Source organism: Lampris incognitus, chromosome 5 (genome assembly GCF_029633865.1).
Source record: "Lampris incognitus isolate fLamInc1 chromosome 5, fLamInc1.hap2, whole genome shotgun sequence".
Classification (NCBI taxonomy): domain Eukaryota; kingdom Metazoa; phylum Chordata; class Actinopteri; order Lampriformes; family Lampridae; genus Lampris; species Lampris incognitus.
This window is the reverse complement of record NC_079215.1, coordinates 53,710,582-53,736,433: the sequence shown is the minus strand read 5'-3', so window position 1 is coordinate 53,736,433 and position 25,852 is coordinate 53,710,582. Positions and strand designations below refer to the sequence as shown.

The following is a 25,852-nucleotide window of genomic DNA, read 5'->3' as shown; positions in this document are numbered from 1 at the left end:
AGGGATCGGCTATGTTTAACCACCAATACATTTCAGTCTTATTACTGTTGCAGAACGTTTAGGGATCACAGTCTCTCTCCTTTTCCTCTCCCTCTATTGTATATTATATTCTTTATCCGCTCTTCTCCCCCTTCCACAGGTTATTAGTGGAGAAGATCTTTGCCCAGTACATGGTCCCTCACAGTCTCGACACAGAGGAGAAAATGAAGTGTCTCTATTACCTCTATGCCTGCCTCGATACAAACGCTGTCAAGTTAGTACAACTGTGCACTTGTACATAAGCACATAACACAAAGTCACTACATACAATACACATACATACTTCATAGGTCGTGCACCTAAACACTTGAATAGCTCACTTGTACCCGGCGGCACGGTGGTTAGCGCCGTTACCTCACAGCGAGAACATCCTGGGTTTGAAGTTGTCCAACCTTGGGGGGGTCATCCTAGGTCATCCCCTGTGTGGAGTTTGCATGTTCTCCCCGTGTCTGCAGGGGGTTTTCTCCGGGTGCTGGGGTTTCCCCCCACCATCTAAAAGACATGCATGTTAGGGTTAATACTCCTGTCTGTGCCCCTGACCGAGGCATGGCAAGACGAGCTGGATTTGGTCCCTGGGTGCTGCACGGCGGCTGCCCACTGCTCCTAACTGCACAGCTAGGATGGGTTAACTGCAGAGCGTAATTTCCCCACAGGGATCAATAAAGTATCTCATAGTTGTGTTGGGAATGGCTCACCACACTGCCACACCATCCATTATACGCTAGAAACACCGTTTAACAACGTAACTGCAAACTGCCATACAAAACACAAAACCACTTATTGCCCGACTGCAATGTGCAGTTTTGTGCCAAAAAAAAAAGACACAGCTAAGCCCATCGTTTTCATTGTTCCAACTCAACGCACAAAGGAAATTTACTTTTCACTGTTTGTACCAAGGTTGTTATAGTTAACTAAAGCTAGGTGTAGAAACCATTTTAGTTAACTGAAATAAAAATAAAAACGAGACTTTAGAAAAAAAATGAAAACTAACTGAAATGATATTGTGTACTTACAAAATTAAACTAAATTGAAATTTTAAAAATACAGAAAATGTCTTTAGTTTTAGTTCTTGCCCCTGACAAATACCCCCCCCATATTATAATGAAAAAAACTAAAACTAATACGGAAACTAATAAAAATAAACTAAACATTTTTAAACAATAAAAACTAAAATGAAACGAGTAAATCCACTTTGGAAACTAAACTGAATTGAAAACAAAAATTAAAAATGAAATAAAAATAAAAACTAATGAAAAATATAAAACTATAATAACCTGGTTTTTACCATCTCTCGTTCTTTCTTTCTTTTTGTCTTTATTTCTCCATCTTTCTTCTCTCGCGCTCTCTGTCCCCCCCCCCCCTTCTCCTAAGGGCTCTGAACGAAATGTGGAAGTGTCAGAACATGCTCAGAGGCCTTGTCAGAGAGCTGCTGGACCTTCACAAGCTGCCAGTGGTGAGTTTCAACACACACCCAAACACACAGGTGAAGCATCTGTGTCCACATGTATTTTGCATAACAATCTCTCTTACCCCCGGCAGTCTGAGGCCAACAGTACAGCCATGTTTGGAAAGCTGATGACAATTGCCAGTAAGTTGGACACACACACACACACACACGTAACCTTAATGGGCGTCCAGGTGGTGTGGCAGTCTATTCCATTGTCTACCTATATGGGGATTGCCGGTTCGAATCCCCGTGTTACCTCCAGCTGGGTCGGGTATCCCTACAGACACAATTAGCCGTGTCTGCGGGTGGGAAGCCAGATGTATCCTGGTCGCTGCACTAGCACCTCCTCTGGTCAGTCGGGGCGCCTGTTCAGGAGGGAGAGGGAACTGGGGGAATAGTGTGAGCCTTCCATGCGCTACGTTCCCCTGGCGAAACTCCTCACTGTCAAGTGAAGAGAAGCGGCTGGCGACTCCACATGTATCGGAGGAGGCATGTGGTAGTCTGCAGCCCTCCCAGTTCGGCAGAGGGGGGTGGAGCAGCAACCAGGACGGCTTGGAAGAGTGGGGTAATTGGCCAAGTACAATTGGGGAGAAAAGGGGGAAAAATCCATCCATCCATCCATTATCCAAACCGCTTAAGAAAAAAGAAAGATGTAGCCTTAACAAATATTTTGTTCTTCATTTGTTCTCTATTTCATATAGGCATGGTTGCCTTTTCCATGAAATACTTTTCTCACTCAAAGTATGGGTATACACAAATCTGCTAAAATCTGTGTTTACAGAGAACTTGCCAGACGCGGGTAAGGCACAGGACTTCATGAAGAAGTTCAATCAAGTCCTCGGGGAAGACGAGAAGCTCAGGATCCAGCTGGAGACCCTCATCAGTCCAACATGTTCCTGCAAGCAGGCCGAGATCTGTGTGGTGAGTGTGTACAAACATCACACACGTGGAGTTTTAAATACCCAGCTTTGTGAGGACCAGAAGGGATCCTAGACCCTGAGAGACTTGATGTGAGTTTTGGACTTGGTTTGGCTGCTCCTCGTTTTCAGTTTGGGGTAAGGGTTAGGGAATCGGTCATGGAAAGATAATGCCCTGACGTGTAGTAATAAAAACACGAGTACGTATACTTAAATATTATCGATTGAAATTCTGGGTTGATGTGCTGCTGTCGGCTTGCAGAGAGAGATCACTCGGAAGCTGACATTCCCCAAACAGCCAACAAACCCCTTCCTGGAGATGGTTAAGTTTCTGTTGGAGCGAATCGCCCCCGTCCACATCGACTCCGAGGCTATCAGGTTAGTCAGGTGCCAGGTGTATCAGCAACACTGTGTAGTGCCACTTTGTTCCTTTACTCCACTTTGCAATAAATCAAATTTTTACTGCTTACTAAATATAGTGAAGGAGTAACGTGTTAATGCCGATTCATATTGGAACAGACAAGATCAGATTTGTCTGTCCACAGTGCACCATAACTGGGGTACTGACAGAATTACACACCCACAGTTAACGCATTTCTACAATATCTTGGTTATGAAAAGATGTTTATACACCAGTGTGATTGTGTAATGCACTTTTTATCAATAACAGGCTCTTCTCATTCAGTGAGACACCTACTGGTGATATTATGTAACTGAAGGTCTGAGAATCAATTGACGTCTAACTCTTTCTGCCCTATGGAAAAACTCCATTTAAGAGGGGAGATGTCCAGTCCGGTGTAATTGAGGTTAAACAGTAAAATTCACGTTTTGTCAGAATCATATTCATTGCCAAGTACAAGAATGTACAAGAAATTTGTCTAGGTATGTTGGTGCAAGAGGGAAAAATTAACAGTAAATAGTAAAAAGTTAAAAAGAATAATACATTTTATATATATACACAAATTCACAGAAGATAAAATAAAAGTAAGGTGCAATCAATACTGGTGCAGAGCTAATAATGTCTTAATATTGTTTAAGAAATTCAACACATTGTTTATTACTGGAAGGATGACATTGTTTTTTATGTAGTGATGCATGTGAGTTTATACATGTCTTCCAGTGCACTGGTGAAGCTGCTAAACAAGTCCATTGAGGGCACAGCAGATGATGATGAGGAGGGAGTCACCCCAGATACAGCCATCCGGTCTGGACTGGAGCTACTTAAGGTGACAAGAAAAGGAAAGCCAGGAAGGTTTAATGAGAAGGGAGGGAGTTGAGGAATAATGAAAAGGCTTAGAGATGGAATCGATAACCGAGGTTGGCGTTACTGTGTCTGGCGTCTACCGTGGCTCATGGATGATGTTTTTTCTTTAGAGCTGGGAAAGAGTTTAAGCTACAGTCCTGGAGGTTGTCTTTTTTGTTTAACCTACTAACATCTATGGTGATGCTAGCAATTGCAATGGTGGTTTCCCAGCCTAAATCCCGGAGATCCATTCAAAATGAAACAGTTGTCAGTGTTCATGTCAAAACCCCTGAAAAACAACTACAACCAAATCAAATCAAATCAAATCAATTTTAATTGTATAGCCCAATATCACAAATTACAAATTTGCCTCAGTGGGCTTAACAGCAACACAACATCCTGTCCTTAGACCCTCTCATCGGATAAGGAACAACTCCCTACAAAACCCCTTTAACAGGGAGAAAAAATAGGAAGAAACTTCAGGGAGAGCAACAGAGGAGGGATCTCTCTCCCAAGACGGACAGCGTGCAATGGATGTTGTGTTCACGCAATTTACATAATACAACATTGAAAGTGGATAACAGAATTATAATGGACATAAAATTTATAAAGAACAGGATGGACCTTGATGGATATGAATTTAGTATGACAGGATCTGCAGGAGTAGAGGGAGTTGACGAACTAATTTTGTTTAAGATCTCATCAACCTTATTGCAGAAAAAATCTAGAAATTCATGGGCTGTGAATGGTGAGCAGCTAATAGACGACTGCTTTTTAATAAGTTTAGATACAGTGTCAAAGAGACATCTGGGGTTATGTTTATTAATATTTATTAAGTGAGAGAGATACGATGTTTTTGCAGTAGATAAAGCAAGCTTGTATTTCAATAAACACTCGCGCCGCGATAGGTAAAAAGCTTCCAATTTTGATTTTCGCCATTTACGTTCCAGTCTCCTGCAGGTCCGCCTAAGAGCACGTGTCTCATCATTAAACCAGGGTGTAGGCCTCTGTAGTCGCCTAGCTCTGGTAGTGAGAGGTGCAACTGAATCGAGGAGACTAGAGAGGGCCACATTTAAGTCACTAGTGAAATTTTCAACAGAGTCAAATGCAGCTACAGTGGAGGGACCGATATGGCAAGTGGCAATTACATATGTGCTGACATTAACCGGACAGGCCAATAATGCTTCAAATTTGATGAGAAAATGATCAGACACAGCAGATGTGGTTGGTAAGACATTCAGATCAGAAACAGCTATTCCTTTAGATAAAACCAAATCAACCAACAACAAAAAACACAAAATAGTTTTAGCTTTAGATTTTGTAGTAGTTGTAGTCTATTGATTAAGGTCTTCTGCAAGGTTGGTCTACCATATCTGCCTGTTGGCCACAAGGAATTTGCTTCTTCAAACCTGCCACTACCTGCCTTGCTCTTCAACATTTGCCTTCTATGGTGACGTAAAACACTAAGCACCTGATCAGTTTTCTTCGGCGAATCCTACTAGACAGTAACCATTAAAATGAACAACTACAGAAATATTCATGAGTTGAACGTTCATGGTTTAGCTACTGTTGAAATGACAGCAATGGAAATGATCAAAATGGAAATTTGTATGTATGTAAATCTTCAGGATGGTACATAAACTAGCAAGAGGTATGGTACGGCAAACCACTAAGACCGTGGAGGATGTTATGATTTCTGGGTGAATTTCTGTTAGAAAAATACATGTGTGTCAAATCTCCTCTTCTCTCCATCGCAGGTTCTGTCGTTCACCCATCCCACGGCGTTCCATTCGGCGGAGACCTACGAGTCCCTGCTCCAATGTTTAAAGATGGAGGATGACAAAGTGGCGGAGGCAGCAATTCAGATTTTCAGGAACACAGGCCAGAAGATCGAAACGGAGCTGCAGCAGATAAGATCGTAAGTGACTAACCCACAGAGTGACTTGATTGTAGACGTTTTCGGATTAATTCGAACAAATGATGAAGTGGACCAGTAATAACTTTTCCTAAATATGAACGGTACTGTGTACTGCTTCAGGGCAGCTGTGCAACATGGATCTTGAGTTTTTCTCTCTTTTCAATAGGACTCTGATTCCCATCCTGCATCAGAAAGCCAAGCGGGGTACGCCCCATCAGGCCAAGCAAGCCGTCCACTGCATCCATGCCATCTTCAACAACAAGGAAGTGCAACTGGCACAAATTTTTGAGGTGGGGAATTGTTTGTTCTCTTCCTTGTTTGCTTAGATTTTGTGGAGCTGCACTTTGTTCCACAAATGAACGTTTTTGTATGACTTTGTTCTCGCATGACTCTGCTAAATGTTTCTTCGTTTTTTTACTTCTTCTTCTTTCTTCCTGTATCTAATCGCTTCTTAAAACGGCTATTCTCTCTTGAAATCTCTCTCCATCACCTCCTACCCCTAGCCCCTGTCTCGTAGTCTAAACGCAGATGTCCCGGAGCAGCTCATCACTCCTTTGGTGTCCCTGGGCCACATCTCCATGCTGGCCCCGGATCAGTTTGCCTCGCCGATGAAGTCCATTGTAGCCAACTTCATCGTTAAGGACTTGCTCATGAACGACAGGGTGAGCTGAGACGAGAGAAACACACGAACAGGCAGCTTGACTTTTATTAATGCATGCACTAGAACTGACGCCGCTGGTTAAAGCAAGGTCACATTTGTCTATTCATAATGTGGACATCCTCATGCATGAACAAGAAAAATGTTGATAACAGACTCCTCTTAAAGGGATGGTTCATTCTCACAGTGAAATTTCTGTCATTACTGACTCACCCTCATGCCAAGTAGAAACCCAGATTAGTGTTCAGCATCCATAAAACAGTGAAGTAGTTATCTAACAAAATGCCAGAGCAGCATTCTTCTAAACAATTGCATTGGATTGTGGCCAGTTCATTACAGTGCCAAAAAAATGACGGTGAAAGTACTCCAAATGGCTTGTGTAGCACAGTGCAAGTCTTCTGAAGCTGTATGATAGATCTGTGAGTGGAAAAGATTAACATTTTAACCGTTATTTGCTGCAAATCCTCCCTTCCTGCTTTGCTTTTAAAAAAAACCTCACGCAGTAGGGGTGGGACGATACTGGATCAAATCCCGAATGGTCCGATGCGGTCTTCACGGTTCGAGATGCTCCCCATTTTGCGAGCTCATGTGTTATTAACACTAGAACAACTGGTATTTCACTCCTACCTAAAACGACCATGGGCCGTCAAAACGACCGCCGGTTTTTAAACTCTATAGTCTGTCAAGACAAATCCCCGGTGGAGATATTAATGCGTTGCATATGTTAGTATGTCTGTTAGGAAATGACTGACATCAAAATTAACATTTTAACAACTTCAAAACTGTAGTGAATTTAGGGGGCAGCCAGGATTTCGCTGCAGCCAGGACGCCAACCCGGGTCTCCCGCACCACAGGCGACTACGTTAACCAGCCAGCTAAAGGGTCCGACCCATTAGCCAAAGGGCTAGCGAGTCTACACATCCGTGATCGTTACAATACTGTTTTTCAAACAATTTAAAATGGCTGCTGTCCGACGCCTGTAAATGCTGCAACGCCTCGGTGGTAGTCATGGTGCGTCTGAAACGACATGTTGGAAATAACACCTGGAAAACAAAACGGAAAACACATATTGCTTATCTGACAAACGTAACCAGGCCTATAAAGTGTGAAACGTAAAAAAAGAACTGGACGTTGCGAAGGAAATGACGCGAACAACACACGTCATAAATAGTGACATGGTGCACACGATGACGTGCAAATTACACACGGTCATTTTGACCGCTCATGGTCATTTTAGGTAGAGCTTATCATAACTTTTTTTTGTGTGATTGATCTAAAACTCATTTTAATGCAAATATATATGCAATTTTAGGAGCGGTGGGTCTGTATCTTTTTCTCTCTTTTTTTTTCCACAAAGTTATTAAACTTTGAAAATCCAAAATGATCATAATGACCGTCTTGGTCATTCTTGTAGTTTTTAAAGTTTTAAAGTAAAGCAATTGTGTTACGCATCAAGAAAAGATGTTGTTAGAACTTTTGCACTTGCATTACATTTGAATATGTGCCTTGATAACGCCAAAAAGTTGGCCCTAATTCTTAAAATAAATGAAAAATAGAGAACCGCAGTGGTGTGTTGTCTCTTGCTTACAAAGCCATCCGCTGTGTTGTGTTGAATCGAAATCGTGAGCCCTGTATCGTGAGACATCTCGAACCGTGAGATTTGTGACCCGTCCCACCCCTGTCATACCGGCACGTTCAGGTTCAGAGACAGTCCAGAGTGTCATGGTTGTCAGCGTCTCTGCTGTCTGCATTTGGGTCCTCAGCCGCACCGCTAGGAGTGGTCTGGCAAAAAGTACTGATGTGATTATGTCATATCTCTTTGTGTTTGTAGTCAACAGGGAACAAGAACGGGAAGCTGTGGACTGCTGATGAGGAAGTCTCACCTGAGGTTCTAGCCAAGGTATATATAAGGTCCAGTCCACTCTGCAGAGTTAAAACACATGGATTTCTACTTTATCTTGACTCAACAATTTGACAACCAGTGATGAATTTAGTACAAATGTATGGACTCCAAAGATACTGTCACAGTTTGCATCTTAAATGTGTAAACAGAAACTGTTTCCCTAAATATGTTGAGATGGCATTGTTTTTCTTAAGGGATTTTTCCTCCCTCTTTTCTCTCCAGGTACAGGCCATCAAGCTGCTTGTGCGTTGGTTACTGGGAATGAAGAACAACCAGTCCAAGTCTGCAAACTCCACCCTGCGCTTGCTATCGGCCATGCTGGTTAGCGAGGGAGACCTTACAGAGCAGAAGAAGATCAGGTACCTTCAAGGTGTAGGGTGGAAACACATAAGAACATTTTGTGCTGGAGTCAGAGATGAGCCACAAGGAACATTGTGAGATAAGGCTCAAGTTGAGGTCAATGACTGAGTATAAGTAGACACTTTAGAAAAAGTATGGCGGTCATATATGTGAACTTTTTGTTCTTCTTCTTCTTTTCCCTTATTCCTGTCCACAGTAAGTCAGACATGTCTCGTCTAAGGCTAGCTGCCGGTGGAGCCATCATGAAGTTGGCCCAGGAGCCCTGTTACCATGACATCATCACTCCTGAACAGTTCCAGCTCTGTGGACTTGTCATCAATGTCAGTTTGTGTGTTAGTGTGTGTGTGTGTGTGTGTGTGTGTGTGTGTGTGTGTGCACGTGCACATAGGGACACTTATTTCTTTGCGCTGCTTATTTGATTGTGTAGTTGTTTTCAGTATTTGTGTCTATATTTAGCTGTGTATGCTTCTGCACATAAAACTCCATAACCTCCAAATAGAAATCCAGGAAACCATTTTCTTAAGTTCTGAAGAAGGATGGGCTCACACTGTTCTGCTTATTGCAAGCTGCCGGTGCCTGTTTGACCCTTTTTTGGGGTGCAACCACAAAGCACATGGAAAGTAGACACTTGGAAAGCCTTGTCTCTCTGTAGGCAATGTGTGCTTTTTAAAGTGAAGAGAAGTTAAACTTCCGTGGAGTACAAACATTTTCACTGACCACATTATTGGGGAACCAACAAATAACAGTGAAAAGGAGAAATTTCGTGCCACATTGGCACCTGCCTGTTGAACTTCTGCCCCCTCGGCCTGGTTCCTCTGCCTCTATTAAAGATAAGTTAGTCTTAATTAGCAGATGAATGAAATGAGTGTCCCGTTGAGCTGTTGTGTATCTGTTGTTTGGGTATGTTACATACAATTGAACCCTGCTGTTGTCTACGGGGTCAAAAAATGACCCATAACAGTTTTTAACAATAGAGGAAGGACTCTAAATGATCGTTTTTCAAACTGAAATTTGATGACTTTCCCTAGAGTGACCCCAACATTTGGAAAAAATGAAATATTGTTTTTGTTCATATTACACCACTAGGGTACTAAGATTGTCTTAGGGTCATGTTTGACCCTAAGACAAAAACCACTTCCTGCACTTTTCTGCTACTTTCTTAGGCTATACAAGTGCTGTCTCTTGCTAAAAAGTTAATTTTTACACCTATGCAGTACCTTAATCAAAAATAATAATAATAATAAACCTATAGTAAAGAAAACAAGTATGACAGGTGTGTTGTAATAAAACCGAGTGGTGTCCACTGATTACATGCAGTATTTTTGCACCGTGAAGAGGGAAAACCCAAATAGTCACAATGTTTGTGAGGAATGACAGGTTGTTTCTTCGTGCAAAATAGATTTGGGGTTTAAAATTAAATGAAGTTGCTTTAATTTAGAGCAGGGGTGGCTAACCATGTGCCATGGAGAGCCATGTGTGTGCGGGTTTTCGTTCCAGCTGGACTCCACACTGGGTGATTTCACTGATGAGCAACCCTTCAACCAAAGAGGAAGAATGTATCAGTGAAATCACCTGGTGTGGAGTCGGGCTGGAATGAAAACCAGCGGTGGCTAACCATGTAACATGGCTCTCCATGGCACATGGTTAGCCACCGCTGATTTAGAGTTTTAATGAAGGCGGGTCATAAAGGACCCTTAAGACAAGGGCAGTATACAAAATGTGTGGACAACACAGGGGTACAGGGGTGGGCAGTCTTGTCCAACCGAGCAGTTACACACCTGATGCCACTAATCAACCAGTAGAGTCTTTGCTGAGGAACTTGATTAGGAGATACGCGTGTACCTGCACCCACACCGGCCCTTTCTGCATAAGATTGCCCACCCCTGGGTTAAGATGTCCACATATAGCAGTTTTGTGCCAACGCAATTGAACAATGATAAGAGCAACACTAAATTGCATGACCTGGTTTGGTTATTAATTCAAAATGTGGTAAACTTTGAGCTTTTATATAAAGAAAATGGCGGTACAATATGAAAATACCTCAAATCCTTGCAATCCGTTTTCCCCCTCCTGCAGGATGAGTGCTATCAGGTGCGGCAGATCTTTGCCCAGAAGTTGTACATGGCGCTAGTCAAGGTGCTGCTGCCCCTGGAGTACTTGGCAGTTTTTGCCCTGTGTGCAAAGGATCCTGTCAAGGAGCGTCGCGCTCACGCCCGGCAGTGCCTCCTTAAAAACATCACTGTTCGCAGAGAGTACATCAAACAAAACCCGCTAGCTCAAGGTTGGTCACCGCCATGTGATAAACATTTCTGTTTATGGAAACATGCATGTTTACATACTTGCTGTGGGGGTTCCCTGTGACCTGGCCACACTTCACAGTCACTTAAAAACATTCACCCAGAAAGGTGTCCGGGTAGCATAGCGGTCTATTCCGTTGCCTGCCAACACGTGGATCGCCGGTTCGAATCCCCATGTCACCTCCGGCTTGGTCAGGCATCCCTACAGACAGAATTAACCGTGTCTACAGGTCGGAAGCCGGATGTAGGTATGTGTCCTGGTCGCTGCACTAGCGCCTCCTCTGATCGGTCGGGGCGCTCGTTCAGGGGGGAGGGGGAACTGGGGGGAATAGCGTGATCCTCCCACGCGCTACGTCCCCCCGGTGAAACTCCTCACTGTCAGGTGAGAAGAAGGGGCTGGTGACTCCACATGTATGGGAGGAGGCATGTGGTAGTCTGCAGCCCTCCCCGGATCGGCAGAGCGGGTGGAGCAGCGACCGGGGTGGCTCGGAAGGGTGGGGTAATTGGCCAAATACAATTGGGAGAAAAAGGGGGGGGAGGAATCCAAAAAAAAAAATTCATCCGTCAACCAAGACACAGCGTTGTACAGCTACCATTATGGGACTTGAATCTTGTTAATGTGTTGAGCAATGGACATGAGAGGGAAACATAACAAAGGTCATATCAATACAGAACTGGGTAACAGGAGAGGGTAACTACATGGTATTACTGTTTTCTGTCTTTCTTTCATCCAGAAAAGCTAGTATCCCTCCTTCCCGAGTATGTGGTCCCGTACATGATCCATCTGCTAGCCCACGACCCAGATTTCACGAAGCCACAGGAATACGAACAGCTTAAAGACATCAAAGAGTGAGTGGGGACCTGTTCGTCTGACTAAACTCGAGGGAGCTTGCATTCACTTTCATTAGTTTTCTGGCCTCTACCATAACCCTGAAATGGCCGGTTGTCATAGTTAAGAATAACAGAATGTCCGGGTAGCGTGGCGGTCTATTCCGTTGCCTACCGACACGGGGATCGATGGTTCGAATCCCCGCGTTACCTCCGGCTTGGTCGGGCGTCCCTATGGACACAATTGGCTGTGTCTGCGGGTGGGAAAGCCGGATGTGGGTCCTGGTCGCTCCACTAGCGCCTCCTCTGGTCGGTCGTGGCGCCTGTTCAGGGGGAAGGGAGAACTGGGGGGGGTAGCGTGATCCGCCCACGTGCTACGTCCCCCTGGCGAAACTCCTCACTGTCAGGTGAAAAGAAGCAGCTGGCAACCTATCTGAGGAGGCATGTGGTAGTCTGCAGCCCTCCCTGGATTGGCAGAGGGGGTGGAGCAACGACTGGGATGGCTTGGAAGACTGGGGTAATTGGGATGGGTACAATTGGGGGGGGGGAAAGGGGGGGTATGACAGAATGTTCCTGACTTTAGAGGGACCTTTTTTGTCTTAATACTCTTGTGATAACACTCGCGCTTTAAGCTCAAGGCTCAGCGTTTTCGGTTTTTATTTTTCAAAGCCATCCAGCATGCCGAATTTCACCACAAGAGGACACTGTTACATAACCTCACACAAACAGGAACAACTTTTGGATCCGTAAAATCCGGGTGAAAATCCGTTTAAAAATCTGGGTATTTTTCGGTGAAAATCGGTAAAAACTGAAAACGCTGAGCCTTGTTCAAGCTCTACAAGAACATGTGCATCCCCTGATGGAAGTTGCATCATACAGTGTGTGTGTGTGTGTGTGTGTGTGTGTGTGTGTGTGCGTGTATGTGTGTGTGTGTGTGTGTGTATACACACATGCGAGCAGGTGCTTGTGGTTTATGCTGGAAGTGCTCATGACCAAGAATGAGAACAACAGCCACGCCTTCCTGAGGAAGATGGTGGAGAATATCAAACAGACAAAGGACGCCCAGTGTCCTGATGACGCCAAGGCCAACGAGGTACACACACACACACACACACACACACTTAGGAGAAAAAGGACCAATCTAAGCATCTGGTTATCCCAGGAACATAAAAGGGAGCTCATGAAACACCTAACCACGACATTAACAAAGACAAGCTCACACAGTCATAACCTGAAGCCCAAGGAAGTTGCCATGAGAAAAATAAAATGGCTCATCATCACAGTTTTGTGTCTTGTCTTGTATGGCGTTGCTGTAGTTAAAGGTCAATTATATTTCTTACTGACACATTACAAACATGAGTACATACTGTACTTTGCCAGTAAAGTAAGTGACAGAATTATTTAAAATGTGTGAATTTTAAATGTGACTTGAATGTTTTCCAGCACTGTGTCTGAAGACATCATTAGCAGGTTTCAGGTATTTTTGAGGACAAAGTTGCTGAGCTTCTGGTAAAAAAGGACCAGTCAATTGTTAACCTGCGTGGGTCTGACAGGAAGAGGTTGGGTTTCCTATTGAAATTAATTTCCCCGTCTTTCTGTTGCAGAAATTGTACATTGTATGTGACGTGGCTCTCTTTGTCATCGCCAACAAGAGCACTGCGTGCCACCTGGACTCTCCCAAAGACCCCGTCCTCCCTACTAAGTTCTTCCTCGTGCAGGACAAGGTAATGGACACAAAACACACATGCAGTCATATTGCTGCATCCAGTTGAGGATTGGGGGGGTAAATTTTTAGAAACGCACCGCCTGGCAATGCCAATCCTGACCATTAAAAAACACATTTACTGGGCATCCGGAGAGCGTGGCGGTCTATTCAGTTTCCCACAAACATGGGGATCGCCGGTTCGAATCCCCATGTTACCCCCGGCTTGGTTGGGAGTCCCCACAGACACAATTGGCCGTGTCTGGGTGTGGGAAGCCGGATGTGGGTATGTGTCCTGGTCACTGCACTAGCGCCTCCTCTGGTCGGTCGGGGCACCTGTTCGGGGGGGGGGGGACTGGGGGAAATAGCATGATCCTCCCACGCACTACGTCCCCCTGGCAAAACTCCTCACTGTCAGGTGAAAAGAAGCAGCTGGGGACTCCACATATATCGAAGGATGCATGTGGTAGTCTGCAGCCCTCCGCAGCTCGGCAAAGGGGGTGGAGCAGCGACTGGGACTGCTCGGAAGAATGGGGTCAATCAACTCTACCGAGGATCTAGTGAGGCCAAGTGCAATTGGGGAGGAAAAGAGGGGAAAATCCCCCCCAAAAAACACATTTACTGATGGAGAAAAGACCATTTCAGCTTCTCGTGTTCCTAAGAACAATTTATGTCCTCAAAAGAATGAGTAAAGGGGCCAAATGTGTACTTGTAAATCTCACCGTAATCCAGGATTTCACTACAAATCTAAGAATGAACAAGCCTGGGGTGAACCGAAATACCTTAACGTTGTATTACTTTTATCAGCCTTGGCAGTCTTAGTAATCAAGCGTTCTTCATGCTTCTGCTCAACAGGACTTCAAAAATGACAAAGACTATCTCACTGCTGAGACGAGACAAATGCTGCTCACTGGCAAGGTAAGCACAACCCACTTAAGTCATCATGAGTCACTTCCTCTTGCTCATTTGTTTTCATCACCGCCTCTTTTAAGAGGACTATTATCTCCTGAGGACACTGGCTGTTTAATCTGTCAGCTGTAATGTCAGTGCTGTTGTTAGTATTTGTCAGTTAAAATGATTGTGTGCATCACACTCTTTGTTAGGGATGGGTATCATGAAGATTTTAGTGGTACTACTACTTTTACTGATACTGCTAATTGATGTGGTACAAGAATAAGAACAGAATTAACATTATTTTCTCATGTCTGGACAGAGCGTTTCTTTTAATCATCAACCTGTTTGTATAATTCGGTTAACTCCGTGTGGGCTCGAGGCTGCTAGTGTACATAACATACCTGAGGTGGATGGGGTAAGGGGAGGTGAACTATGAGCTAGGCAGTGGAAAACTGCATTTCTCCACCTGTATGTGATGCACGTTGGCGAGTAAGTTGAAATATTGCTCGTGTTTCTGCCCTTACATGCGAAAGACTTGTTGAACTTGTGGCAATGAGCATCGTCAGCATCGACTCTAGTGACGTATAACCAGACTTCTGACCGCTTAGTTCTCTGTGTGTGTGAGAAAGAGAGAGGGAGAGAGCTGGCCCCGCCCCTCGGCTCGCACCTACGACAGGCTCCAAGAGAGAGAGAGATCTCTCGGGAATAGCGAAAATGCACCATAGACGAATGTATTAATCTTCTTGCAAATTAGAAAATGAGTTGATGAGATAAAAGGTGCAAAATAACATTCATGTGGGGCATCCAGGTAGTGTGGCAGTCTATTCCGTTGCCTACCAATATGGGGATCGCCGGTTCGAATCCTCGTGTTACCTCCGGCTTTGTCGAGCATCCCTACAGACACAACTGGCCGTGTCTGCGGGTGGGAAGCCGGATGTGGGTATGTGTCAGGGTCGCTGCACTCGCACCTCCTCTGGTTGGTCAGGGCGCCTGTTGGGGGGGGGGGGGTAGTGTCATCCTCCCACGCACTACGTCCCCCTGGCGAAACTCCTCGCTGTCAGGTGAAAAGAGGCGGCTGGCGACTCCACATGTATCGGAGGACGCATGTGGTAGTCTGCAGCCCTCCCCAGATCGGCAGAGGGGGTGAGCAGCGACCAGGACGGCTCAGAAGAGTGGGGTAATTGGCTGGGTACAATTGGGGAGAAAAAGGGGGGAAACCCCCCCCCCCAAAAAAAAGATAACATTCATGTGCCCTAAATAAATATGAAATTAATTTTCTTAATTTCTCCAATACCGATAGCAGAACCATTAATTTCGGAGCCCATCAGAACTACGGTCTGTAATAATTTAGCCGGTGCCCGTTTAATACCGGGTTTCAGTACCCGTCCCTACTCTTCGTATCACTCACTGTTTCCTTGCCAGATAACAATCAGAACATTTTGGCCATGGTGAACATCGTGTTGTAACAGAAATGGTTTTGGAAAGGAAAGCGTTATATAAGCGTTATATACCTTGGTATTGTTTAAATTGTCACTTTAATTTGTACACTTGTTGTAGCCCTAAGACATCTTGTGGGGGTTTAATTGACCCTCCTGTACAAGTATGAATGCTTGAAGGGGGATAGACCTAAAAATGTTAATAAAGCCATTACTGCTTCATCTCTTCTAACACAAAACAACTTTGGAAAAAAAGTAAAAGAAACCGTTTCACATCCTCCCCCACTGTTTCCCTGCAGCCCAAGACTACTCCGGTTCTGGGAGCGGTGAACAAGCCTCTGACTGTACCGGGCAGGAGGATCTTCACAAAGACCACGACAGGCTCGGACACTGCCAGCAACGCCAGCGCCAACTCCCAATTGAGTTCCTCGGCTCTCAACAAGAACAGGTAGACCCAACACACACACACACACTAGCAACTATTTAAACTCACACAATTACACCCCATCTAAGTGTCTCTCTTGCATTGTCTGATGTCTCCTCTTTTATACTTTTTCACATAGTAACAGTAATGCTGCCACAGAGCTGCCAGAAAGCGGGGCCCGGGAAAACAACGAGAACCCTGTCATCAAAAATGAGGGTGGGAAGAAGGTGAGCTCAGAATAGACCCCCAGACATCTACAGTACCTGTGCAGTGGTACCAGGGCCCGTCGCTAGGGGGGGCCCATCAATATTTCTGCATGCATTGTCCTAGTCCAATGTTGACTGATTTGATTTAGAGGACCGCCTGTTTAGGTTTCCGAACTCTGTCCGTGGTGCGTCCGCTCTCCGTGGTTCTGAAGTGTAGCCAACCTTTGATGTACTGACCTTTACAATAACTAATCTGTGTAAACTGTGTCTGTTACTTATATATTTCTATTTTATTTGTTATATTTTATGCCGTGAAGCACTTTGTGATTATATATCTGTGAAAGGTGCTATACAAATAAATTACTAAAATTACTTACTAAACCCACCTATGGTGGTGGTGTGTGTGAGCGAGTGGGGGGGGGGGGTCTACGATGGTTGCTTGCACCAGGGCCCATAATAAATATGTTACGCCAGTGCCTGAGTTAGAGTTTACACCAGAGTTCAGCATGCAAGACTGTGATGATGGAGATGCCACTTCAGTTAATATGTACTTGCCCTCGTTGAGTCTTTCTCGTTCTCCGCCTCATTCTCTCCCCTATACGAAACACCGTTGACCAGAGGGGCTTTTGTGTATGAGGATCTAGTGAGGATAAGAATCACATTATGTATGAATGAAGGACACTGAAACTTTCAGAAGATTATGGGTGAATGATAAACTGGTGTTTGCTGATGTGTTAAAGTATTTTTATATATACTTAACACAAAAAGTAAGGAAATGTGTGTTTGGTAGATTATTTATTTGTTGTAACAATGCTTCTTGGCAATAAATCTTATACCGTTGGAAAGCCTGTTTATTTCCCTTTTAAATGGTGCCACATTTGTAAGGAACATGCATTTGTGGGATGAGCAGCGGAGCTGAGTATGTGGGTTGCGCCCATGAGAAATTTGCCAAATCTTCTCTGCCAATGCCAAACAGCTTATTTCGCTGTTGCTATTGACTCTTGCTTTGAGCTTCTGGTACCCCAGGTGCTGACAATCAGGTGCCTGGTATAAGATTTATTGCCAAGAAGCATTGTTACAACAAAGAAATAATCTACCAAACACAAATTTCCTTACTTTTTGTGCTAAGTTTACATATATATTTCAGTCTGGATCAGTGGTTGACCTAAGCTCTTTCTTCATTCTTCTATTTTAGTTCCTATAGCTTGGTTGTTTATTGTATGTGGAAATAAGGTATCTCTAAAACTCCCCCCCCCTTCTCTCTCAGGAGGAGGCGGGTCAGAATGCGACCCCTATCGTCACAACGGAGGCGTCTCCCGTCAAACGACGCGGCCGTCCACCCAAGTCGGCACTCGCCACCCCCGCCGCAGCGGCCGAGAAGGAGGGTGGGGCAGCAGCAGGCGGCGGAGCCGGCAGAGGCAGGAAGAGGGTGGCAGATCCCGTCTCTGACCCCTCGGCAGAATCCATCAACATCAAGATGTCGAAACAGCAGCAGCAGAAGGACGAAGGGACCAAGAGACAGATCGACTTGCAGAGGTGAGCGTGGAGAATGAACCGTGGCGAGAGGAAGCAACGGTTTGGTGAGTCACTGTTGTCTGGAATCAATAAGAGGAAGAGGAGAGCGAGTTCAGAGTAGCAGGGTGATGTAAAGTCAACCCCAGGCAGATCTCTCACCTTTTTGAATATAGCTATATATAGCTCGGGTAAACCGTCCATTTGTTGCAGAGAAAAAGCGGAATTGCAGGCTTCTCTGTCCGTCCGTCCCATACCGACTGATAAACGGAATTTGCAAGGAAAAGTCATCCTTTTTAACCAGCCAGCTGTACTTTCTCAGTAGGTGGTCACGCAGGAGCAGAGGAAATGAGATGGTGAGAGAAGGGGAGCGTGGTGGAAAGGCAAAGAGAGGTTTTAGAGAGAGCCCCTCTCCTCCTGGGCAGTGAGGGAGACACTGAGCGAGAGCTGGAATCCAGTCCAGAGGTTGTCATCTTTGGCAGACAGGACAGAGAGGCTTCTCCACCTGGCCTGCCATGTACAGCGAGGGAGAGACTCAGTCTGTCGTGAGGGGAGCACCCTCTGGCAGGCTAGAAGAGGCCATCAGGGTGGCCCCGTGGTTAGTGCTGTCACCTCACAGCAGGAAGGTCCTGGGTAGGGAGTCTGGGTAGCATAGCAGTCTATTCCGTTGCCTACCAACTCGGGGATCGCCGGTTCGAATCCCCGTGTTACTTCCGGCTTGCTCGGGCGTCCCTACAGAAACAATTGGCCGTGTCTGCGGGTGGGAAGCCGGATGTGGGTATGTGTCCTGGTCGGTCAGGGAGCCTGTTCGGGTGGGAGGGGGAACGGGGGGGAATAGCGTGATCCTCCCACACACTACGTCCCCCCTGACGAAACTCCTCCCTGTCAGGTGAAGAGAAGCGGCTGGTGACTCCACGTGTATCAGAGGAGGCATGTGGTAGTCTGCAGCCCTCCCCGGATCAGCAGAGGGGGTGTAACAGCGACCGGGACGGCTCGGAAGAGTGGGGTCATTGGGCGGGTACAATTGAGGGGGGAAAAGGGAGGGGGAAAAAATCCCCAAAATAAATGTTGAAATGTGACTAACGTTGTGCGACACTGGGTTTAAAGACATCATTTTGCAGGTGTCGGGTCATTTTCGATGCAAAATTTCCGAACCTTTGATAAAACATGGCCACGTCTGCCTGTGGTCTCTCAGGACAAGGTTGGATTTGTATTGAGATTCAAACCCTCGTCACTATGCGACAGGATCGTCATTCAAATCCTTATGTAAGGGAGCCATACAAGCGTATGCAAATCTATACTTAGATAATGCTCGATAATTTGTTTGAAGCCTCTCTTTTTTCTTTTTTTTTTCCTCTTTCAGGTAAAGAGATCGCTGAAGGCCAGAAGAAATCTGTCGAGAACGTACCAGACTTCTCCTCCTCCTGTCCCAAACCCTGTGCATACGCTCCTCTGATTAAAAAGCTCTTCTGGACACACAATGGACCTTTCTTAAACGCATTTAAATAAACACACACCACTGATATTCTAGAGGGTTTTAAACACCTTGTAGTCATAAATTGAATCTCATTGTATGTAGATCTTACTCTCAAAACATGTTATTTTTTTCCCCTTTGTGTTTGTTGCTCTTTGCTTCTTTTGTGGAGCCATTTTTAAGAAAAAAAAGAAAAAAAAAGATGGACATTTTACAAGCGTTTTAATCTGGTAAATGATTGTTGCTTATTAAATTCCCTGGGAAAATCTTAATTTATGTCTCCTGACCTCTTCCTCCTTTACCAAAATCACGTCAGCTGTTTATGTTATGTCTTGTTAATGTGCCTTCTTGGTTTTTTTTTTTAACTATCTTTTGACGGTTGAAAAGTTGAGAAAATGATGCAATGCAAGTAATGCAAGTGTTCATGTAAAAAGAAAATAGAAAGAAGGCAAAGAAACTGCAATGCATCATCCCTTTCTTTCGGTACTTTAAAGTTGAGTTAAAAAAATTTGCTTTGGATTGAAACTTTGAAATGTTACCGTTTCTAACAGTCGAGCTTTAAGATGGTGATACTTTGTGATACGGGCGGCTGAATCTCGATGGAAACTTCTCTTGATGTGTTTGTTGCCTTCTTCGTGGCTGCTACTACGTATCTGATATCTGAAACTATTCATAAATATCTGATCTGAAATGGCTGTACCGGTATGCACCCAAGCTTTTGACTAATATACTTTCTTTCTTTTTTTCTTGGTCATTTTGTTGCCATCGTATCGTTGACGTGAACATTTTCTTACTGCAGAAAACACATATTTTTGGATGCTGAACAGTGCACCAGGGGAGTCGTCGCAACTAAAGGACACACGACAAAAGCAAAACTCGTGATTTTATATTTTTCTCCTTTTTTTTTTTATTATTCAAAGAAATACTGACACTGTCACAATAAATAACCATGCTTTGAACTGCTGATGCTTGCCTCCAGAGAAGAAACAAGAGAAAACCGGTCCTGATCCAAGAGAAGAAACTTAAAGAGATGCAACAAACCCCTTTTTTTTATGCCTTTTCATCATGCAATTTTGTACATGGTGTGGAAGACCAGCAGAGCACCTTGTTTTTGTTTTTGTTTTCTTAAAAAATACAGATCCAGCCATCAGTGGTGCACTCTAGTGATAAGGCTGCTCTTCCTCAAGAACCTGGCTATATACAGGTGCAGGCAATAGCATGTGTAGACCACCCCTGACCACAGAAAAACTCGATTTGGCTCTGGTCTGAAGCGGTAGACTCATCGGGGAAAGAGGGAGACAGCAAGCTCGCAGCCTCCGCACCGCAACTCCTCGTAGCGATCTGCCGGGGTGGGGCAAGCCTGGGGATGAATGTATCGGAAGAGAGTGACGTGAGGCTGTGTAGATACCCCACCTCTGCACAGGGTAGTCAGCCTCTTTTTAGTCCATGCACTTAAAAAAAAAAACTGCGTATGCATTGTGCAGCCCTCCAACCCACGTTACGAAAGAACAGAGGAATTCCAGCCTCTTTTTCGATCCATAAGGCTTAAAGACAACCATCATGGCCATTTGTTATACTAGAAGATGTATGTCTTAAGATGATACTGGATTATTACTTTGCAATACCCTGCAGACACTGTCCATGTTTGATTGCCTATTACTGGATTGTTTTGAATCAAATAAATGGGGGGAGGGAGTTGTTCCGCAGCCATTGATATTTGATTGGTTCATAATTACCTCCCCTACTAATTTATATCAAGAGCATATTAGAACCTTATTATGGGGCTAAGAACAGCAATTGCCTATGGTCTAAAGTAATTATAAGGCTGTGGAAAAAAATTTTTTTTGCCAACCCGGGATCGTCTAATGCTTCCATTGGGCCTCTCCAGAAAAAAAAAAAAAAAGGCTTGTGAGCAACATAGTTTAAATAAATAGTAAAGCCTTTGGTTCCCTACGAACAATATGCTCTAGCTGTCGTCCAGTCTAGTTCTTTCCAAGATGAAGTGAAATAGAAACGGAAGGGGGTGGAGAGAGAAGGTGGCATGTGATAACTTCAACTGAGCTACAACCGCCTTGGCTGGTTGATTTGTAATGGCCAATCCAAGAAAAAAAAAAAATCTGCATGTGAGGAAAACGCAGATCACAAAAGGTTAAGAAGACAAGTTACCGTATTATTGTAAACTACGCATAGTTCATGTTTAATATAGGTTTACAATATCATGTAAGAAAAAAAGTATATCCCCGTTTATTTTCAAATTTACACACACCTATTTACAGATAACTTCCTTCTTTGCATGTGTTGAGTTTGTCTTCATGTTCTTGTCTAACCTGAAGGATCGGACTTGCAAAAGCCAGCAAACATTGAAGATATATCAAAGCAAATCATCTATAAAAAAATTTTTTTAAAAGTCCCTCACACTTCTCTTGCACTAGACCAAAAAAAAAAAAAGAAGATATTTCACCATTCAACTAATGTTTTCATATAGTCAGACCTTAAGTATGTTAAATATCCATTTAAAGAATACTCTGACTGGTCAGAAACATTAGTTGGAAGAATCTAAAATTTCCTTTTAGATTTTACTCTTAATTCTAAAAATGGAAATTTCCCCAGGCATCGGCAGTTTTATAACTTAACAAGATCAGAAATGTCAGAGCCAAAAGAGGAAGCCACAATAACTAGAGAGGGGGCATGTTGTTTGGGTGTGGATACGTTTCATTTTTGAGGGGCGGCGCGTAAAAGGTGGGGGAAAAAAAAGGGTGGTGGAAATGATTCAAGTCCAATGGGGGGAGCATAATGGATAGAGGAACAGATGGGAGACAGTAGGCAGCAAGGTGATGTGCATATTGGTGACAGAAGTGCCATTGTTGCCAAGTTTATATCATACAAACTTGAGACAACCCTCCCAAGAGAAGGCTGAGTGTCGCGGAAGATGGGAGGTTTGATGTAAGAGAAGGCAGTGGTGAAATGGAGCTGGGGAGGAGTCGATGCTGTGATGAAGGGAGTTTGAGCTCTTCAAACAAGGCCGGGTTTCAATTGCCAAGGAGCAGTTCTGTTGCCGTTTCCACATCCCAGGATTTTGAAGACAAGGCTGCTATTACTGCGTTCTAAAAGGGAAAAGGCAAAATGGAGTGAGTAATCAGGTGTGAACTTGCTATGTCACTTGGTTTCTGATTCCTTTTCTTACTATGTTGGTTTGACAGGCAAGTTGAGAGGGGGGTGAAAGGAAACGCATACATATGTAAAGTCTGCTTGATGAAAAAAATGCAAGTAATTTTAAAGTGTCCCCCCTGTTAAAAGGAGATGTTTTATAGTATGCCATACTAAAAAAAAAAATAAAAAAAAATGAAAGTGGTTCTTTTCTGACCTTATCAAAGCCCATGGCACAGAGTTTGTCTATTTTGCGTGTGTAGTCAGGACTGGAGACAGGAGCACTTGCATAGACATGAGACCAAAGCCTCGCCGTCTGCTTAAACATTTCTGGATTCTGCTTATACTGGGGAGACAGTAAAAGCTACATGTGACAGAGATACGAACAGGTTCATCTTGTACTAATAGTAGAAAAACAGAGACCGAACATTGTACATTGTAGTTGTTTGCTCACAGCATGTCTTGTTGGAGAAGTGTTTGCAAGATCACTAACACAAGCAAACACAAAGTGTTTTCGCTATCTCACCTGGTTGGCTACTACTGCATCCTGTGGGTCATCTGGTTCTGCTGCAGCGAGAAGAGCTTGTACCGACAACAGCACTGTTCGCAAAGTCATAGCAGCCGCCCTAAGTGAGAGAAGGGATGGTTGGTGATGAATAAATAAAATTATGGTGCAGGTGCGGAAACAGTCATCTTAAACTTAGAATGGATGCTGTAAAGTAAAGCAAGAGCAGAATGCACTGAAACAATGTTATGTTGGGATTTAGATTAAGACATTGCCAACTCACCACTGATCTTTTAATATGTCCAGACATATTGCTCCTGTCACAGAACTGATGTTCGGATGCCAAATCTTAGTGATGAATCGTACCTAATAGAAAGAAAGATATTACACTGAAACAGTCATTTAGATGAAAAAGACAGGATAAAGCAAAATAAAGATAAGCGGAAGTTGTTGGCAAGTGCAAATTCGTGACATTAAAACAATTTAGTTGGAGAAAGACTTGAGTGTGGGTGGAAATGGGAATAAAGTGTCATGGACTGGAGGAATTAACAGCAATTCCTCAGAGCGTATGGGAGACACTGGTGCCCCTACCTTGGGTGGGTTAAAAGGATACGTTTCTGGGATTTTGATTTCAAGTTGATATCTGCCACCTGAGAGAGAAGAGGACATTGGGATGAGGAAGAAGGGTCTCAAGACTATCCAGTGTCAATTATGATTTGATTAAACATGGGCTATGTCACAGTATGCGTTACCTTCATATGGTGTATCTGGTGGACCCGCTATTTCTCCCCTTAGTTCTGTGAAGTTTTCATCCATCAAATCTACTTTTATTTGGTTTTTACTCGTCTATCAGACAAAGAAAAAGCATGGTATTAAGAATAGATGTTTGTATTGGTCTCGACTGCCAGTTCAGATCCTGACTTATCTAGTGTTTGGCAGAGGGAAAACCTCTTAGCAATAGGTGGCAAAGCTACTCAGATTCTGGAAAACACAAGTATTAGTTATCATGGACGTCTCTCGTTTCGCTCTAACGTTGAACATACGCATTTAGCAACCCAGTTAGCTCGTTAGCTTCTATATCCAAGCTAGCAACATTGGCTTGTCAAGACAACGAGCAGCCGTAGCCGAGGGAAATGTAACGTCAATATTCGCCTTTGTGTGGTTAAATCCCTTCACGCCTGACGCCAACCTTGATTAAAGCGATTTATCGAGCTTGTTGGGGACTAACCAGCTAGCCAACGTCAAAGGCTAACCCAAGTTGGGGGGCAGCTGTCAAACTACCATTAGCGAATGCTGACAAACTTAGCTAGCTTTAGCTCTTAGAAGCGTATCCTTGGGAGAGGGGAGGGAATCAAACAAAACGTGTTTGCCTCCTTTACAACAGTTTCGTTTAGGCATCAACTTTAAGTTGTGCACTGTTGTTTTTGCTAACGTCATGTTAAACAGGGGGCCTATCGGGTTGACAGAGGTAAGATCCTCGACGTTTCCCGAACTCACCCACCTGACCCGAAAACAGCCCCCCCAAAAACGAAATCAGACATCAATGGAGAGCTAGCCGAAGTTCTCTCCGACGGGCCTCGTCTAACTACTGCAACGCGAGCTTCCGGGCAACGGCGACGACAGACTCCTCTCTCTCTCTCTATACATATATATATTTCTTTAAACCACGTGAACCCGTTTTAAAATAAAGACGAAACTTTGCTTCGAGTACAACACAAAAACCGGCAATTCACCACACCTCTTCGCTTTTGAGGACTTCTTTGAACTCCCGCTTGATCCTCTGGACTGCGATGTTAGCCATGGCCGTGTTCTGCTTCGCCCCTTGAGGCTGCGCCGAGATCGGGCCTCGCTCGTTTGTCCGCGGTGGTCGCGGCTTTTCCCCGGGGCAGGGTTTTTTTTTTTTTTACTCCAGCAGCCCTCGGTCAGATAGAGCACCTTCCCCCCCCACCCACCACACACACACATATACACACACACGCACACACACACGCAGTCTCTTGCCACCAGCTAACTGCCCTCCCTGGCTCCCAACTCGGCTAACCAGCACCGGCGACCGTCAGCTGCGAGCGATGAGCGTCACTTTTAGGGGTTAATACTCCTGCCTGGTACTCCTGAGCAAGGCAACGGGAAGCGAAGTGAAGTTCGGTGCCCCGGGTGCTACAGCTGCTCACCGCTGCCGCACAATAGGACGGGGTTAAATGCAGAGAACGGATTTCATTGTGACCGAACAACTGTGCGATGACAAAATAAAGTGGCTCTCTTCTTCTTCTTCTTCTTCTTCTTCTTCTTTCTGGAATCAGACAGCCCGGCGGTGGCACACGAGGCTAGATAAAGTAACCCGGCGCATTCATTGGTGAAACAAAACCGTAGCACGTTGGAGAACAAATCGTCCCCGTTTGCTTTTGCAGATTTTTCCACAGCTCCGCCGGCGTCCGATGAGCACTGCCGCTTGCGCGTCTATTCTACGTTTTAATTCGGGCGTAAACAGTCATTTCTCCATCGTTTCACGTCCCCAACTTCTTTTTTTTCTTCTTCTTTTTTCCCCGTCTCCGCTCGCTCACTCGCGCGCCCACACGCACGCACTCACGTTAAAAGACAAAACGAGGCTGATTCTTCTCCCCTTTTATTTGATCAAAACGTCGTATTTTTCTTTCATTTTGCTTAACGCCCACGTCCTCCTGCACACACGGGCCGTGGGTTTTTGGATGAAACGCGACAAAAACGTACAAGTTTTTTTTTCTCCCGTGAAAAATTGTAGTTGGTGAAATTTAGTGTAATAATAAACACCCCCCTCCCCTCCCCTCCCCGTTTTAAAAGGTCGCGAAATCCCAGCTGTGTACAAACGCGGGTCACTTTACACCGTGGGGGCACTGTTAAAATGCGACATCTGATCCGTTGCGATTTAATCGTTTGATCGCCTGCTTTTATTTTTATTAATTGAT

The 25,852-nt window shown here is 44.5% G+C and overlaps 2 protein-coding genes across 3 annotated transcripts in view; one reads left to right on the top strand and one right to left on the bottom strand.

Moving 5' to 3' along the window:
- The window catches only part of pds5a (PDS5 cohesin associated factor A), an 84,149-nt gene extending 64,629 nt beyond the window's left edge, over nucleotides 1-19,520 (top strand). For both annotated transcript variants that reach the window (XM_056279787.1, XM_056279788.1), the window contains exons 13-33: nucleotides 140-253; nucleotides 1,411-1,492; nucleotides 1,579-1,627; nucleotides 2,268-2,407; nucleotides 2,666-2,781; nucleotides 3,524-3,629; nucleotides 5,404-5,564; nucleotides 5,731-5,854; nucleotides 6,068-6,226; nucleotides 8,054-8,122; nucleotides 8,348-8,484; nucleotides 8,682-8,805; nucleotides 10,562-10,766; nucleotides 11,517-11,631; nucleotides 12,571-12,703; nucleotides 13,215-13,334; nucleotides 14,168-14,230; nucleotides 15,942-16,090; nucleotides 16,206-16,293; nucleotides 17,540-17,808; nucleotides 19,148-19,520. In XM_056279787.1, coding sequence (XP_056135762.1) covers nucleotides 140-253; nucleotides 1,411-1,492; nucleotides 1,579-1,627; nucleotides 2,268-2,407; nucleotides 2,666-2,781; nucleotides 3,524-3,629; nucleotides 5,404-5,564; nucleotides 5,731-5,854; nucleotides 6,068-6,226; nucleotides 8,054-8,122; nucleotides 8,348-8,484; nucleotides 8,682-8,805; nucleotides 10,562-10,766; nucleotides 11,517-11,631; nucleotides 12,571-12,703; nucleotides 13,215-13,334; nucleotides 14,168-14,230; nucleotides 15,942-16,090; nucleotides 16,206-16,293; nucleotides 17,540-17,808; nucleotides 19,148-19,151 — 2,527 coding nt within the window. In that variant the 3' untranslated portion in view covers nucleotides 19,152-19,520. The remainder of the gene's footprint in view (nucleotides 1-139; nucleotides 254-1,410; nucleotides 1,493-1,578; nucleotides 1,628-2,267; nucleotides 2,408-2,665; nucleotides 2,782-3,523; nucleotides 3,630-5,403; nucleotides 5,565-5,730; nucleotides 5,855-6,067; nucleotides 6,227-8,053; nucleotides 8,123-8,347; nucleotides 8,485-8,681; nucleotides 8,806-10,561; nucleotides 10,767-11,516; nucleotides 11,632-12,570; nucleotides 12,704-13,214; nucleotides 13,335-14,167; nucleotides 14,231-15,941; nucleotides 16,091-16,205; nucleotides 16,294-17,539; nucleotides 17,809-19,147) is intronic.
- A 141-nt stretch (nucleotides 19,521-19,661) lies between these two features.
- Nucleotides 19,662-25,184, bottom strand: ube2kb (ubiquitin-conjugating enzyme E2Kb (UBC1 homolog, yeast)). Its single transcript, XM_056279758.1, has 7 exons — nucleotides 24,649-25,184; nucleotides 23,663-23,756; nucleotides 23,502-23,560; nucleotides 23,194-23,276; nucleotides 22,932-23,031; nucleotides 22,623-22,751; nucleotides 19,662-22,362 (listed from the first exon to the last, which is right to left on the bottom strand). The coding sequence occupies exons 1-7, from the start codon at nucleotides 24,709-24,711 to the stop codon at nucleotides 22,288-22,290; spliced, it is 603 nt and encodes a 200-aa protein (XP_056135733.1). The 5' UTR covers nucleotides 24,712-25,184; the 3' UTR covers nucleotides 19,662-22,287.
- Between the last annotated feature and the right edge of the window lie 668 nt (nucleotides 25,185-25,852).